At 45.3% G+C, this 18,331-nt stretch overlaps 1 protein-coding gene across 1 annotated transcript in view; it reads left to right on the top strand.

Annotated features, from left to right (window-relative positions):
- Window positions 1–16,723, top strand: part of LOC131265468 (transcription factor mef2A) — a 45,720-nt gene extending 28,997 nt beyond the window's left edge. Inside the window, exon 8 of the mRNA XM_058267736.1 lies at window positions 16,530–16,723. Within this exon, the coding sequence (XP_058123719.1) occupies window positions 16,530–16,723 (194 nt within the window). The remainder of the gene's footprint in view (window positions 1–16,529) is intronic.
- The last annotated feature ends 1,608 nt before the right edge of the window (window positions 16,724–18,331 follow it).

Here is an 18,331-nt window from a genome sequence, read left to right as displayed (position 1 = left end):
ATGTACTGTTTTTGTTTTGACATATGGCGAAAAACAGGTACCATACAATCATGACTGTATTCAGGGAGATCTAGTAGGCATGGAAGCTCTGTAAACAGAGTTTGTCAACCTCAGCCTACTTAACCTAACCGCGAACCTCAATGGCAGTTTGATTTGCCATCACGTTACATTCAAAAATGGCTGACAGGCGGCTTGACAAATGTCACCCACAATACGGGTGCTTCCCAAAGTGATCCCCAAGTCGTGCTTCTCAAGATTGAAATGATAAATTTTCCTACGTGTTCAAAAAAAAAAAAACGAAAATCATGAGCATGAGTGACGGCCGCTCCTACTCGGCGTATCATTTTTCCCACCTCACACACGCACATCAATCCCCGAGCGGGGCGCAATCCCCGATGGAATCGCAGAAGTTTGACGCGTGTCGCGCGTGAAGAAATCGCGCCTCGCGTCGGTGACACTCGATACTCCTGAGTAAGTTTTCGCCGAGAAAAATCCTTCCACACGGCGGGAACCGCCCGGAATGAGAGGTCATTTAGAGTCGGCCGTATCCGTCGACTTCCGTGACTGGTAGGTAAATATTTGACATTCGCATTATGTGGGATTTGGGTCCTCTACACTCTCGATCCTCTTCTGCCCAGCGTTGGTAACTTGTCACACGTGAAATATTTACGTCCTTCTAGAGGTGATGTGAATTTAGGAGTTTTGAAAAATTCTCCGGAAGCTCCATCTACATCCTTCCCACGGGAGGTTCGTTAGGTTGACGAATGTTTTGACTTACTTCTGACACGTTTTGACACCCGTCCCCCTCGGATCGGATGTCGCACGATCGGTGGATATTGAGCTTGGTTTAATAGTAAAAAACACTATAAAATACGGAATCAATACCAAATCCAGTAAATCGCGAACAGCGTCTTCTAGCCGGAGCTTTCACTTTCCAAATCTCGCACACCTTCCAGCCGAAGGGAATGGGACCGTAAAATTAACGATCGTCCATAATTAGTACGCCTCGCCCTGCTTTGCATTCACAAAGGGTAATAAAATCCCTGTTCCGCGCGGGAGCTGCCGGGAAGGACGTTTGATTTCACGACTTTCGCCAGCTTAGGAATTTCCGGGTACGGAAAGTGCTTCGAGGCGCTCGTAAAATATCAACTGCAATCAATTAAAATGGAACTAATACTACAACACCCTCACCTGGGGTTTTTAGGGAGTCGTGTCGGCGGTTGGCAACTCGAATGTAAATCTATTCCCAATTACAGCGTGTTTCGCGTGTTTTACGTCTTATCGTTGAATTTAATTATGTACTGATTGTACGACTTTCGTGATCCCATTCTTTCGTTCGATATGGATTCTATCAGGGATGGAAAGAACTTAAGTGGATCTTCTTTCTCAATTCAGGGTAGTTTAAAAGGTATTTTTTTAAATATCATACTTGTTTCTTTCCGAGAGGTTAACGAATTCTCTATAATTTAAGTGTAGATATTGCGAAAAATATTCCCCATGAGTTGGCGAATAAAATAAAACAAATTCGAAAGGGAAATTAAACATGCATTGTTTTAATGTGTGCAAATAACCTTTCGGGTACACTTTTTCCCTAAGGAAAAACATTTCACGGGAGGTTGTAAAATTTTATTCGACAACCTTACTGACCCTCCGGCAGGATGTTTCGCTTAAAAAAGATACACTTGGGGCCCAAATCAATCCTGCAGGTTGCAGCGACTACCCTCGACTAAATTTGGACATACTGAAGAACCAATTTTTCCCCCTCTCGTGGAGAGCGTTTGGCAAACAGACCTTCCGTGCAGGGCGGGAGGATTGTAGGAAACTGGGAATCCCGTCGTTCGATTCGTTACCGTGCCGAATTGTTCCTCCCAAAACAGCACCGAAGCTAACGATGGTGGAGTTTCTTTTCCGGGATTTAAAATACACTTTCGGTTCGAGCCATTTGCCGGAGAAAATGCGGTTCCGGCCAGCTACCCAGAAGTGTAAACACTCGAAAGTAATGTTATGGTTGTGCTGGCGTGGGACGCCACTAGACGAGAAGGAACCATTTTCGGTTGGTCTGTTGCCGGTTGCGGCAGTGTTTGCGATGCCGAGCGTTTGGCAAAATGGTTCTGGTTGAAGTGCATCGTCCCGATTGTTCATTCGTCTTGAGTGTTGATGAGGTCGGTTGTTTGATTTTCCAACAAGAATTCCCGGATGGGCGGGTGGGTAAAATCGTGAAACACAACAAAAGCCAAGGAATATGTAAAGCTGCTTTCGGGATACAAATCACTAAAAATAAATCTATAAAATATTAACAATTTTATCTTCTCTATTCTACCGCGTCCTCGGCAAGCAACCGTTCCACTCGCGCTCGTACCGGTGGAAAACTGGCATCAGCTGGCCGCTCCAGACCGGCGAGATAAAAATTCTATGATTTTATAACAAAGTTGCCAGCGACCGAAAGCTAGAGGCACATCACGTGCGCCCTCCCAAGTGGGCCACCGGTGTGGGTGGATTTGGAAAAATCACTTCTCGCTCGCTTCACAAACTTTTTCCTACAGATTGCACGGCGGGCGAGGTTCGCTTCCGTGTGTTAGCGTAAAGGGATGCACATACGGCGGATGTGTTAAATTGAACCTGGTGCCGACCGGGCGGATAGATGCCGTCCCAGGCGACCCGGATGGGGTTGGGAAAGGAGTTTCCATTTCTTGAATAAATCTAGAGCATTCACGACCTGAATATTTTATCAGTTGATTCATGGGCGCGCTGGAAAACTCCTCCCAAAACTCGTTGGCGCGCCGACATCGTCTCCGTCGGTAGGGATTCCAGGGCTTCGTCGTAACACGGCACGATTCCATCATTTCTTCGTACACAACCATCCCTGGGCGCAAACAACCAGCGACACAATCAGCCATTTTGCAAGAGGCGGGAACAGGGGGAACGGCGGGTGGCCAAGAGTCACCCCAAGGGTGGATTTTCCGTTTGTGCCAGGATTTGATAAATATCATCAACATCAGCGCAACTGTATGCCGCAGTGAATTGAAATGATTTCGGGTATCCCTATCCATCGCCCCGTTCGCCTTCCGAAAGCAAGCGATACATTTTGTGGCTGTGTGAGTGATTTCTTCTTTTGCACTCCATTCCAGTTACGCCGCAGTTTTCCCTCGGCACGGGAAATGTATCGGGATTGGATTTTGTTTCACTGTTGGAAAAGATTTTTCTCCAGGCAGCCTCCCACCCATCGCGTCCTTGCTCCACCTTTTGTTTTCCCATCACAGTATGGGCACACCAAAACAAACACACACACACACACAGACACACCGGAGGGTGGATGCGGTGGAATGTCTTGATTCCGGGCTTGCTGAAAGATTGCAGTGGAAATCGAATGCGAAAAGCAGAAGGCAGAAGTGAGTAATTGAAAGATCAGAACAGCTACGATATTGACTCATCACATAGGGCTCCCCGTCTACGAAGTCTTCTTTTTTTTCTCTCCCAGGAAAAATGAACTCATCATCCACCGTCCCAAAGCAGGGATTGAGGGCAAAGACCCTCCGAAGCCTACGCTCCCCGCCCCGCTCCATGGCGAGGATAACGATGATGATGTTTTGGCCGGTGGTGATTGCCAAGAGAAATCATCTTTCTTTTCTCGAGCTTGGACGTCGGGGGCCAGGGTTCGGTTTGGGTTCGAGCACTGTGTGAGATAATGATAAATTACGTGCTGGGTGGTGTTTGGGGATTTTTGTTTCCCTCCACCATTTGGCCGCTCACATTCGTCAGCTTTGGGGAAATGGCAGAATGGACGATGATGAAATTTGATTTTCGATAACATTTCTTCGATCTTCGGTTGGAGTGAATCTTGAAGGAGCAGTCATAAGTTGTTTGAAAAACTTAAGCCAAATATTGGTATTTTGTTGTTGAAGAAAAATAGCTTTTAGTTTAAGTCAACCAAGTAAATAATTTAAAAAAATGTCTGAATGCCATCAAATTAATGGTATATTTAAATGACTTTACCAAAAAAACATAAACCCCTTCATACTCTGGTATCTTTTCTTCAAACTTAAATTCCACCATGCTCAAGAGTTTAGTAATGAGCAACTCTAGGACTTGGAAAAACAAAAAAACGAAAGTAATGATGGGAGTCAAACTGACAAAGCAAGATATCCCAGATTCTCAGCATTCCAATCTTCCGTATGGTGTGCTCTTAAATGAGAAAATAAAGTTATATACGACCAAGCCGGTCACTGAACAGCGTGCTGAATATTAATGGCCAATGCTTCTCATCCTCATCCGTTTGATGGTGGATGCTTCCTCGGCGAAAAGAAAATGGTATCGCAAGCGGAAAGCATGGAAAAACCCCACTTGCAAAGGAAGGTTTCGTTTCTCCGAAAGAGTTCGAAGCGGTAAGTTCATTGTCCTGATTTGCTCACATATCTTCGAAAGTTAGTTTGCGGACAACGAATTCCTGGTGCGAGAAAGTTTATGAAGCCATAACATAATTTCAAATTCGGTTTAAAAGTAGCCTAACAGAGTAATTGGGAAAATAATGGCAAAGAACCTCGAGCAAAAGGGAGAACAATGCCATGTGAGGGAGAGAAAATTTACGATCTCAGCATAAAAACTTTCGATGAGTTGTTCTGGGAACAAGTTATTAATTTTGAAGTTTTTCAGATCTTAAGTTGGGTTAAATTAAATTCTTATTTACACTCCTTTTATTCCGAACGTAATACTTTATTTTATAATATTCCTTAAGTGCAATAAACACCTTCTCCAAAGTTGCGCTTCAAAAAGACAGCAAACAGTTTAAAGTGTGTGTTTATGTGGCTTCCAACTCCGGAGACAGGCCACTAAGATTTAATTAATTAGTCATCCCTTTTTTCCCGGGGCGATACACCATCCCTCCTTCCGGTAAGCCTTCCGGGTGTGTAATATACTCCCGTGAGCGCCACAAAACGGGGTTTGACACGCTGCGGATGAACCCATAAATTTCTCATTATACTAATGTAATCCAGCGCTTACCCCGGGAAGTGTCCCCGGCTCGGAAGGATGCGCCCGACGGCACAAGGAGCATCACTCGGCCGATTTTATCACTCTTAAAAACAGATTTTCACCTTCATCAAGCAAGCAAGAAGACGCGTTTAACGGCGTCGGGCGACCGTCGGTGTTGTCTTTGGCTCGTACGACACGGCGAGCGAGTGTAAAAGGATATCCTTGTTTCGGAAAACACCAACCGTTCCTTGTCTGTGAAGGGATTTTTGCCTTAAAAAAATACCTCACAAAGTGACTTTTCCAACGTTGGCTGGAAAACAAGTGCTTTGCCATTTTTTTTTGCTAGAACCGGTAACAGTAAATTGTATCCCTCGATTTTCCACCTCACTTTCGTGTTCAACTCGTTGCCACTTTTGGCCGGGCTAGTCAGGCACTTGGTAGACACAATTTTATTTAATGCCACCCACACCCGACACCAAGGTTTCCACCAGTTTAAACTAGAGTAAGAAAAGTGCCTGTTCGACCGTGTTCGAGCGACGGCTAAATTGTGCAACATAAAACATCATTAATAATTCATGGTGTAAAAATTTCCAAACCCTGCAGACCGACCAATTGCGCATAGTTTTGAGAGGAAGAAGGAAATTCGATGGAAAATCTGCCGTGTGTCCATTGAAGGTCCACTACAACGAAAGAATTGTTGTTAAATAACTGAAACTCCAACAGGAAAATCGCCAATACCACACAACAGCACAACTCCTGCGAAGGAAGCACAACAAGGAGGCTGATGAAAATCGATCCTGTGGGAGCAATCGAGAAGATTTTCCTCCCGTTCTCCCGGGCCCGTTTTTTACCAGACTACCCCGTGCTGCGTGTGAGGCGGACGGAAAAATCCATAAAACTCATGATTCGATTGAGGACCGATTCGAGATTCGACAGCGGCTCGTTACCATTTCCCTACATCATCCGACGATGTTTCGGCAAGGCGATTACGAAAGTGTGGCCGTTTAGCAGTCTACCGAACCGGGCGTTTCTCTAGAAAAGCCCTGGAAAAGCCGGTCGGCACGGTAGGCAAATAGACAGAAAACTTTTGGCCTACTTCGGGCCCCAAAGCGAAGGAGGCATCTCATCTCATCGCCTACTGGATCAGAGCATTGGCTATGATGATGCACACAGGATGATGGTCTTAGCTCGACTACATGCGTCCCGGTTCTTGTGCCGAGGCTAGCCCCAATCAACCTCCCTCCCCCCCCCCCCCACCATTGCTCCCCAGCTCCGGGATCGTTCCGCAAAGGATCGAAACCGGATTTGGAACGGACCGGGGTTTAATCTGCCTAATACCGAACGGAGCCGAGATCTGCTTCCCGGGAGCCTGGCGAACCGGGGCAAAGCTTGAAACAAATCTTTCTAATGTAATATTCGGCGGTCGGAATCTTTTGCATTTCCCTCGGCCCAGCTGTGGTCTCGCCACGCCTGCACGACACAGCTCCGGCGTGGAAGTGTGTTGGATAAGTTGCCGAAAGCGAGCGTCGGAGCGAAGGCGCTCATAAAACGTGTTTGGGTGCTAGTTTTCGTAATTGGACCGGAAAACCTGGCACTTTGCGAGGCGCTCTAAAGTGGGTTGGAAGCGTGATGGGTTGGATTGCGTTCCCGAGCAGCTGTCGGTTATCGGTAAGCCCTTCAATATTCATGTCATTTCTATGTTAAGGCGCAAATTTATCCATAGCTTACTGTTTGCTTGTCATAAAATGTTTTAAAGAAAATACCTTTTGAGCACCTGAACACAATAACATGTTAACGTCGGCAATTTTTAATCGTAGGATGCTATATTTTAATTAATTGATTTAAAATAGTGGGCTGTAACATAAAGTTTAGCTCGTAAGAAACAGCACCGACAAGGCAGAGGGAAGTGTTGGTGTTCGATTTGCTGTGATTGGATATTTAATTGCACGAAACGACTGCGCGTGTGCGAGAAATTATTAAACGACAATCCGGTACTTTCCATTAGAGAAGAATCGAGTGTTTCCTTCATAAAGAAAATGGCGGAGCTTAGATAATTGGCATCCAATAGGCAGGGAAATTGATATGATTTTCTTGAGTTTTGTTTTATCATTCGTTGTTTAAAGTATCTTATGACTTAAATACATTACTTGTACAAATTGAAATAAATATCTTCTTAGTACAATTGCTTAACCTATACCAAACCACAACACATGCCTAGGTCGACCAGGGACAGCTTGCCCTAGTACGGGAAATCATTTTCATCATTCCGGTTCAGCTGGCACGGTACGGATTTTTCCTTATTTTTTTCCCCCGAGCCCGTGCCGAACCAGATTGCACCATCTCTATTTATCTAAATTTGTCGGATTTCCTTTTCCTCTGATTTAGGCTCAGAGCTGGGAAAAAAAGGTACAAACAAGCAGAAACTCGAACTGGAAAAACCAGCGCCTATGTTGCCTGATTATATATATTTCCTGCGGCGTGCGTCGGATACGTGTTCGTTGATGACTCTTTTTTTTGCCCTCGATCGTCACGTGCCAAATCGTGTTCGAAAAAAAAAACTAGTACACGGAAAAGCAGACCCAACATAAACAAAAAAAACCCGAGTGGACGAAGGGATGTGAGAGACGTGACGTGGGGCAACAAAATGGCTCCATCGGCCCATGTGATCCGCAGCGATATCAAAACCATTCGCCGAGAATTTTCCTTTCGCTGTGTGCTTTCCGGCCCGCCGTCCCGGGGCGCGTTATATACTAACGCGGACGCGACCAGACGGAACGCGCAGATTTCCGATGGAGGCGCCCAACGATTGCCAGATTCTTTTATATTTTTTCCGGCGTTGTTTTCCCCGGTCCTACCGTACTCTCCGGTCCGTGACTATGTACACCGGGTTTCGGAATGGCCGGAAGTGGCGCACGGCGAGAATGAAAAGCAAACAACTTTGGTGCCGTGAAGCGAACAAAACAAGAGAAATAAAAAAACCCACCCTCAATCGGAAAACGTAAAGAAACCCCGGAAAATCACCCAAACATAGATACAAACTCATATGAAGAGATTCACCCTGAAGGCCATAACCCCTCGCATCGAGGAGTTGGAATCCTCGGAACGGAAGAGATGGAGTGCGAGGATAAGGGAGAGAAAGAGCGAAAGAGAAAGTCGGCGGGAGTTTGGAAAAGCGTGGAAAAGAGAGCGGAAAAATCCCGACCCACACGGAATAGAATCGTTATAATGATTCCGGCCGTGTTCGATGATGCTGCTGCTTGCTGATGATGATGCTGACGGTGCGAGATGGTGGTAGTAAGCAAAGGTCGTGGTGTTGGTGATGATGATAAAAATGATGATGATGGTGATATCACGCGAACGGGAAAATACACTCACACAAACGCATGCACCCACGTCGTTCGATCCAACGCTGCGTTATCATTTTCCCGACGAGCTCGAGGAGGGTTTGGGTCCTCCTTGCCCTCCCGACCCCCTTCCTTCCCGACCCATTTGCCATCACGAACACACGTGCTCGGATGTGCACATAAAATGTGCTCTGATTCTCGACCGAGAGTTCAGCTTCGGTTCAGCTTTGGTTCGCCATTTGTGACGCGATTTTCCCGCCCTTTTTCCCGCCCAACCTTCCTACGCCTTCCCTCCCCCATCATCACCCGCTTCTGGTGTGTGATATCGTTACGCTGCCATTTTTATTTCGTATCCTTTTCTCTTTCTCTCCCCCCCATCGGTTCGGTTGGATCGATGATACATTCCCAGGGCGCTTGGCAGTCCCCGGTTTTAGGATCAGATTGCCACCTTCGTCACATTGTGCCGAGAGTGGTTGAAAAGATTCTGTTTTCCCCGATTGTGTGTGTGTGTGTGAGGATGCCTTTTTTACCGCTTCTAACCAATTTTAATCCCCCAGCACACCGTCCTTTCCGACCTCGCGAAAATCCCAGAATGCGCCGTGAACTATATTTCATTGCTGATCTTTCTCGCAGCAGGTCCTTGAGCTTGGGGAGGCGCGTGTATGCGAGACACATGGATTGCTTTCCCAGCTTTGGCCGCCGGTTCTTGTTTGGTATCCACCAAATCCAGTTTGCTGTTCGGGGCGAGACGAGATTCAATTTGAGTTTCTTTGCGATGATAAGGAGCAAACGTGAAGAAACAAAGTGGATAGGAAAAAGGGGGGGCGCACACTAATACACTTATACACGCTTTCCGCCCTTTCACCGCCCGTCTCAAACACTTCACGATCATTAAAGTCAGCCATGTGTATGAGATTGAATCGGATGAATCCGACAAATGAGACTGATGATAATGGTTCCGGTGCCACATAAAACTACTCGAACCGTGGCAAGCTTTCCCCATTTGTGCTTCATCTCTATCTCTCTCTCTCTTTTTCCCACATTTTCCCCCGTTGGTTGTATTAGTGCGAGATTTTCCGTCCGCCCACTCGGAGCGTCCTGTTGTCGGAACGGGGCCCCGGGCCGAAGTTTGGGTTTTTGGGTGCGAGATTGAGCTTTTCGCAGTTTCGTTTCTGCCCTTCACTCTCTCACTTTCTCCTACCCGCCTGGCCTCGGTGGCAAAGTCGGAGTCGGTATATGTGTGATAAAATATACAGGATTTTTTCCACTGATTTTATATTTATAGCCAAACGTGTAGCATTTACGAGCGTGAAGCGTCCACCGGCGTGCGGGCTTCCGGAACGGGTCAGTGGCGGAATCCGGGAGATAACGACCGAGAGTTGATTCATGAATTTGGCCCCGACTGGGAACGACGGAAAAAAAGGGTGGGAAAACACGTAACCAAGCGGCAATGACACTGAATCCGGGAATGGGGGGTTTTGGGAGGTATGGCCAGCCGTTTATCTTGTATGTCCTTTTTTCTGCTTTCCGGTGAGCTCTTTTTCCGGACGGTGATGGTTCGGTGTGCTCGGGTTTTGGCGGTGCGTCCTTGCGCCACTAATCCTAGCAATGAGTACGGATTGCTCTGGTTTTTTTTCCCCCGCCGCCTTCTTCCCGAACACGGTGGAAATGAAATAAAACAGACGGTGAAATTGGTTGGGACGGTGTTCGCTCTGGCACACATTTGCTATCGGTGTGTTCCCGCTCCAACGATGAACCTTGCTCTCAACCTTGCATGCCGGTTAGGAGCTTTCCACTAAATGGAAAAATCAATAAACTCCCCGCAACCCCGTTGACCCCTTCCAAAAGGGGTGGGGAAGAGTGGACGGGTTTCGGTGGGAACAGCGTGTGCCAACGGTACTAAAACGTGAGACAAAATCAGAACCATTTCGCCGGGCACAATCACAGGGCACATCAGCTTCGCCGGATGCTCTGATTTAGGTCGTCTCAGATGATTTCCGATGAAAATGGATTTCCAAGATGGATCGCGTGCGTTTGGGACCATCCGAGGTTCGCTGGGATGTTTACTTAGTTTTTGTTTTTGTTACGTTCTCTCGGCCTTATATGGGTTTTTTCCTTTTTACGACCCGCATAACCTTCCAGCAGCAAATAAAGGTTCGGACCTTTTTGGCGTGTTAAAGCTCGCACTTGAGTGAACCTGCTTTTTGGTACATATGTGAGACTGCGTGCATTGGACGTTGTATTTCCCTGCGTGCTCAATTATCGTCGGGTGAAGTTTGGTGAAATTTCAAGGCGTAATGATTTTTGCATTAATCTTTTGCACATTTGTCTGTATACACATTTTTCTATATACAATATTTTTACGGCACGAATCTTTGTGGGAGGCATTTGTGATACATTTGTGATTCCTTCCTTTCGGATGCTTACATTTATGTTGATGAGTGTCGCATTGAGCGTAAAAATCCTTACTGTTGGATACTTTAAGGCCGCATGAACATGAGCTCCATAAATTTTTCAATCCTTTCCCCCGGCGGGGCACACAATCGCCATAAAAATACTTCACTCCAAAATCTTACCGAAATCCAACAACCTCTAAAAATGTCCCATTCGACCGTCGGGGCGGAATTCGCCTCGGCTTCCTTCCGCGCGGCCAGCGCTTAATCATTCAAACCGCTATAAACCTTTTAAAGCGAAACAAAAGAATCATAAAAACGACTTCCGTTTCGGGCGCTGGCCGGAAGATTTTGCATAAGAAAGAGCCATCGTAAAATGATTTTATCTCACCATGAGCTTCCGATTTGCTTGGGTTGGGGAGGCAGGGGGAGAGGGTCTTCGAGTGGGGGCGAGCAAGACGATTTCCTATGTGACTCCCGTGTTTTAAAGGAGAGAAAGGTAACGATGGAGAAACGGAGAGCGATGAAAATTCTGCCATCAAGATGCAGGATGGAAAAGCGACGACTATTACGTGACGATGGAATGCGGAAATTAAGATTTTCATTGCCGCAGTCGACATTACTGTCACGTGGATACGTTATACAAGGAAAAAATACGGAACGGTCGATATTGTTCTGCAATCTCTTCTTTCTATTGCTGGTTTTAAAGTGAACATCGAGCATAAGGAAAATTTGATGACTATATTGGATGTTACTGTGTAAGATATTTTCATCATTTTATTATAACTATTACAACCATCAAGACAACAGAGGGATGATTTTCAATTCAACAGAATCGAACAAAGGAAAATTTAACCGATGTGAATCAACTTTTTGACAACCTTTCAATCATACAATGTAAAATTAAACTATATCATTTTTTTAAGCAAAATATTTCATCCTTAGCATTTTTTAATGATTTTTAAACATTTTGAAATTATGAAAATCTTTCCATAAATCTCGTTAATGTTGTAAAACTGTTGTGGAAAAAAATGAACCAAATAGCAAGGTCCCACAAACCAGGGCACAGAATGTCACAAAGAGAAACATATTGCAAGCAATTTTCCCAGAAAAGCTGGGAATACGAAAATCTGGCTACGGTTTGTCATCGCCATAAACATGGCAGCTGAACGACGCAGGAAGGCGAACGATTTGGCGCAACTAATCGTCTGCGATTGTGGAAACTCTGTAAAGGATAAAGAAGGAGCCAGTGCCGGTGTACGTGTGGGTGTGCAAGAAATGAGATAAAGATAAGCGAAAGAAGAAAGGGAGTGACAACGTGGGCGAGAGAAAAGGACACCACATATAGGAAAATACAAGCCGATGGCGGGCGGCGCACGCATAACGGAAAAGGAAATCAAATTATCCGCAGCAAAACCTTCCACATCCACTAAATTTTTCATTGGTTGGCTGTGATTTTCCTGTGACGCCCACATATAAAACGTCCGTTTCTATGGCTACGGGTGCGGCGCATCCGCTGACGTTAGTGGAAGCTTGGCGTGTGTGTGTGTGTGTTGGTGTTAGTGCTTCGATAGTGTGTGGAAGGACGTGCGAGTCATGCTATTTTCGTGCAGTGCACTACCGATGTTGATTGTGTTCGTAGCTGAAACATACAGTCACGACGATGTTGATGATGATGATGTTGAGCATGATGATGTTTTATGAAAGCAGCTTCCGCCTTGTGTTTTGTTCCTTACCATTCTTGGATTTTGTTCCATTGCTTACTCTAGTGGAAGGCTACAAATAGAGCAATTGCAAGAGATATAAATGAATGAACTGATATAAAATTTTTGTTACACTATATTTAGTTAAACTTTACTTTGATAAAATTTTGGATAAAATCAATGTCGATTTAAGGACTTTCTGAAAAAGACATTTGTCTTGTTTTCTACATCGGACTATTAATATACTTCCTTCTACACCCTAACCTTTCCTTCCCCTTTGGTGGCATTTCAATAGGAAATCAATGAACATTCCTAATCCTCGCTAATCCTTCCGCTACGTTCAACAAGCGACTACCGCAAGTCATGCTACACCGGGACCTTCTCCCCCTTCGCACACGTCCCTGCTCAGTTGATGGGGGACAAGACATTCCCTGCTCTTTCTCGCTATCTTTCCCCTTATCCTAGTCCATAGAATCCTTCTGCCGTGCGTTGTCCTGTCGTTCGATGTGAAACAAAACCGATTCGCACACATGAGCTGATCAATTATTGATGACTGCTAAGTATTTCATTATAAATCACATAAATCATTGTGACGTTGATTATTTGCTGGGAACGAAAGGGCGCGGATTCTAATGTTTGCTGCGGTTGCTTTGCAAGGTATGTCCTGGGTTGGATGGGAGACGTTTTCCGTATGATAGATAATTGCTTCTTGCAAGAATGGGAAATATTTGAGGATGGAATACTGTTAAGAAAATTATCAAGTTGGTAGCTTCTTCCATATTTGTAAGACACATTAATTCGAATAAGTCTTTTCATTTTACTATTTTATTGTTTTTTTTGTTAAATTTTCACATCACTCGCTTTAAGCAATTGGACTCACACTTTGTATTCAGTAAAAAGAAAAATCACGCAATATGGCCACGGCATCGAATGTCCAACATTCTGCCACACCGTAGCCCAAGGCGCAGGTACAAATTATCTGCCCACTTTTCCATCTCCGCGTTTGATGTTGTAATATGACGACTAATCCGGAGGATTGCAACAAAAATCCGAACCCGATTTCGCCGGTTTGTCTGAATGTGTGCCTGTGTGTGTGTGTGTGTGCGCGAGCTGATGATAATTGAATCACGTCCCGGGGCCTGCGAGGTTGATTTTGATTGACACACCCTGTGTTATTCTTAGAGAATGGCAAGCCATCAACCGCAGCGATCAGGCAACACTAACAAAAGCGGAACTACGCAAGATAAACACTTCCACTGCTGGACGGGAAAGGAAACCTTGCCATCGAGAGCATGGGAGTGGGAGAAGTGGGGGAAAAAATACACAACTCTCCTGGCAGCACAAAACAAACCCTTCGTACTAGCCTTACACCAGCTAAATCCCGACGTCGAAAGGGATGAGGTGGGGCGAGGAAAGCTTTTAATCGCTCGAAACAAGTGTAATCTCATTTTCACACTTCCCTGTACCAACACATACACACGCACACACAAACCACTGAATTCCACACGCCCGACTGGTGCTCATATGCGAGCAGCACCAAAAGCAGCGCCAAGATTGAAAAGGGAGTTTAATGTTACAAATGGTTCGCGGTTTTGTTACAAATTAACCAGACAGGATTTCCGCCAGACATCCATTACCGACCGAGGGCGATGAATTGGTTTTGAAACGCGAAACCAGATCCAACCGAAACCGACCAGAATCCGAGACCTGCGGACTCGGATGTGGTTCCGCGGGGCGCGAAAGCGCACCCTCCCATCCCCCGCTCCACCCGGCGTCTCTGAGGGAAAAGATTTTTGGCATGTCGTTTGTTTGGGAGAGAACGGACGGGAAGGGTGGCTAAGGTTCACAAACTTCCCCGCAAACGGCACTTCTTTATCACCTTCGACATACGGCGTTCGAACAGGAGGAAGGATGGATCCGTTACTCGCGCAATTCCACCAGCTTCATTTGGAAGGAGTAAAGGATGTTGGTACATAATTGTTATTTTGTCCCGGAGCACAATGAAACACGTATGTTTTGTTGGGTGTAAAGTTTGTGTGGAGTGATGAACCGTTAAGAAAACCGGATGTTTTCCGGATGCGAATTATTACTTGTTATCAGACGTTTAAGATGTTGGACATTTTAATATGTATCAAGGAGAATTTTTCTGAATGGCGAGATAAATAAAATCACAAGTAAAAACACGTTCTTTAGAAAAATGTTTTAACAAGAAACAAATGGAACATTTTACAGAAAATGAAAATAATAACGACAGAATAACATGATTTTATAACTATGAATTGAACAAAGAAGACAAGCATGAACCTATAGAAATGATACCAGTACAAGATTTTATTGGAAAATATGAAAAAAAAATCTATATTTTGAGAAAACAATGTAATTAAAAATTATCTTCCAAATTTAAAGGAGCAAGTAAAGGAGGAGCACTCCAGGTACCATTTGCCTCCCAACCTCCCACAATGCGGTGGCGGTGATCGCAAAAATCACGATCCAACCTAACCGTTGCTCCATTTTATGGGACTTAAAACCGTCGCATTCGGCCCTTACCCCTAAGAAGTTTTTTTTATGGTTAACGGCGTCGGCAGAAGAGATTTAAGATTTCTGCCACCGCACTTTACATCCGAAGGAAAATTCTTACGCCCCCCCCTCTGCCTACCCATGAGAGGGGCATACCGTTGCCCCGAGAAATCGTTGGCCACCCATTAATGACGGATGAACGCATAAATGGGCAGCCGAAATAGTCCTCGGCAAGCTCGTAAAGCAAATGTGTCTGCGGTGCGGTCCGCGCGGTCGGCGGGTTCTTGGGGGGAAATCTTGCAAAACAGACAACCCATAAACGTGCACTTTTTTACGACTTTATGATGGAACCGTTCGCGGGCGATGGTCAGGCGGCACCACCGTCTTGGCCGCAATCTGGTGCCGCCAGTGAATCCCGGGATGCTCTGGGAAGTGGGTTTGTGTTGAATGATCTTTTGTGCTCAGTTGTCGCGTTTTTTTCTTGCTTAAGTGCTGCCATGTTCGACGCCTTCTTAAAGTGTTCGGCAAGCGATGGTCCTAGTCCCAGCAGCAAAACCGTAATTCGCAGAATACCACCAGGCTTGATATTTATATGGAACGATGAAAATTGCTTTCGAATTAAACGTAGGACATTTACAATTTGGTGTTCCAAGAAAGGATCGACAATATTTGAAAAAAATATTCCCCTTCCTGGTTTTCTTTATTTTTTCTGTCCATCTTCCCTCCCATCGAATAACCAACGGACCAACGTTCCCGCAAGCGATGGCCATTATAGCAACGCCACGGAACGCAATCAGGACCAACCGGGTGGCGCAGTAAAGGCCAAAGTAAGCGATTCGAAGTAAATTGCCCAAAATCTAATATCGCTTTGGTTGAAACTTCCAAAACTCTCTTTCGCCGACGTTTGTGTGCTGCGTGCCGTTTTATTTGTTATTTTTTTGTGGCTTTACATATCCACAATTGCGCAATAATATTACCATGGTTATGCCTTACCGAGTCCTCCTGCTCCAATGCTGGCGAACTCCACGTTACTTCGTTCAAGGGAGGCCGGCTCTGTAATCTTCACTTTTATTTTCCATCGAGATTTGGCTTTTTTCATGCGATTTTCCCCCCCATTTTCCCCCGACAGACGGCGTAATATGTGCGACCGGTTAGCAAAAAGGTTAAGAGAAAACACACTCGCAGAAAATGTATATGTTTGTGTGGCCGCCGTTGTCGTTAATGGATACATAAGAGAACTCGAATTGAGGTTATAAAACTTTAAACATTCATTGGTCTAGGTTTTTTTTCATTCGGGAAAGTTGGTTGGAAATATAACATTATCCTTCCGGTGAGGAGTTGGGAAAGGGGAACTGGTGAGGAAACCAAAATGTTGGGGAGAGAAGGAAGGCTAACGAGTATCATTGGATTTTAAGCGATTTAGCTTTTAGCTGAGGTTTGCCTTGGGTTGTTGTTTTCCGCTTGTTATGTTATGTTGTTTAATAATCGTCTCTTATGCATTTCTCGCTCGTTCAAGGATGGTCTATGGTCTTCTCCATTTTTATTTTAATTTCTCTTTCAAAACATCTAACACAAGTTTCTTTCCTACTTTCTCTCCTTCACAGGTGAAAAACCACACAAATGCCAGGTGTGCGGGAAAGCCTTCAGCCAGAGCTCGAACCTCATCACCCACTCGCGGAAGCACACCGGCTACAAGCCGTTCCAGTGCGAGCTGTGCCACAAGGCGTTCCAGCGCAAGGTGGACCTGCGCCGGCACAAGGAAACCCAGCACACGGAAATCCGCACCATGGTCAACTAACCCACGGCCCGGCCGGAGTTCACCGTCACGTCCGACAGCCCTCACGGTCCGGGTCCGCTGGACGGCCGGGTGACCCACCAGTCGCACTCCGGATCGCCCGGATCACCGGCGTCGACGGCGTCGTCCTCGCTCGCAACGGCCGACGGTGCGGAGTTCATCGTGATTGACTGAAAACGGACGAGTTTCACGATTGTTGAAGAGATTTCCACCAACGGGTCGAATCTTACAATCATTACAACAAGAGAAAAAGGGAAACTAACACTGTGTATCCGCGGTGACAAAACGTTGTTCGTGCAAATGTGTTAAATGTGTAAATTTGTAGATGTGCTCCTAAAGCAAGTCGTGTTAATTGGGGATTCCTCTCTACATCTCTCGAGCGGAAGGGATTCATGTTTTTTTTGTACAATTGTCAACGGATTCAACACGTTCGGTTTAATTTCCCAATTTCACGTTTATGTTCCTTCGTCGGTAGAAAAGAGGCCAAACAAGTGTGGGGATACGGTGTAATAAGGGCCCCTTAACTGGGCTCCAACGTTATACTCAATCCCGGCATAGATAGGAAGTAATTGTGAAAGTAATTTGCATGCGGAAAGGGCAAAAAGTATCATTAAGTAGTTTTAATTTTCATAAGTGTTGGAATAGTATTCGGAAGCTCGGGTGGAGAAACCACCGTGCGAGGGGAAGAAACCGGGGTAAATTCAGGAACAATTTCCTCTCGATACTTTCCCTCACATCCTTTCCAAATTGTACATAAGTAAAGTATTTTTTTTTCTCAGTGGAAAGCGTTGTGTGGTCCTACGCGTTTATACAAATGCTCCCCGAAGGCGCACGTAAAACGCAAAACGAACAAGATCTGGAATTAAAGCCTAGCGAAAACAAAACTAATTAAACTAGTGGCCAACCAGTGTAAGTGTAAGTAAGTGTCGTTGCAGGCGGCAGGAAGCTCGTATCGTAACGTAATGTAAATCAAATTTCTGTTTGTTTTGTCAACCATTGGTCGTAAAGCGTGCGTTGTGCATGTATGTGCAAAAGAAGAAGCAAAAAGCTGTAGAGAAATGGAAATGTGGAAAGAAAACTAAAAACACAACAATAAACATCAATGTGCAATTTTCATAAACACAAGAGTTACGGGTGGTTTTCCTTTGGACTGGCTTGCCCTTACCACTAAAAGGGGCATTATTATTTATGAAACCGAAATTTATAGCAGACGGCAAGTATTTATGATATTTTGTTTAATATATACACACACACACGCGCACCCATTACTCGCTACACCATGTCCACTGCACCATAAAATCCTTTCATCCTTGCAAAACTGTGCTCCCTTAGAGTTGGTCATCCTTTTTGGTCCATTCATTCCCTTCGGACAGGGAAAAGCATCTCGAACTAACGTTCAGTTCCATAAATTGGTGGCATTTATTGGGACAAGGGAACTCCTTTCGATGGCCTTATTGGGACAATAAATACCCTCTAGTGGAATGAAACGGGGAGTTGGTGCATTGTGTCTCGTAGTTGGTCACCCTTGCGGTGCTTTTCCGGGTCGCATTGTCTACCTTCGGGCACAAAGAACCTTGTAAGGGTCGATAGTGCTGAGGCCTTGGACCTCGC

Source organism: Anopheles coustani, chromosome 2 (genome assembly GCF_943734705.1).
Source record: "Anopheles coustani chromosome 2, idAnoCousDA_361_x.2, whole genome shotgun sequence".
NCBI lineage: Eukaryota > Metazoa > Arthropoda > Insecta > Diptera > Culicidae > Anopheles > Anopheles coustani.
Note: the sequence above shows the minus strand (reverse complement) of the source record. Positions and strands in the feature narration are given on the sequence as shown.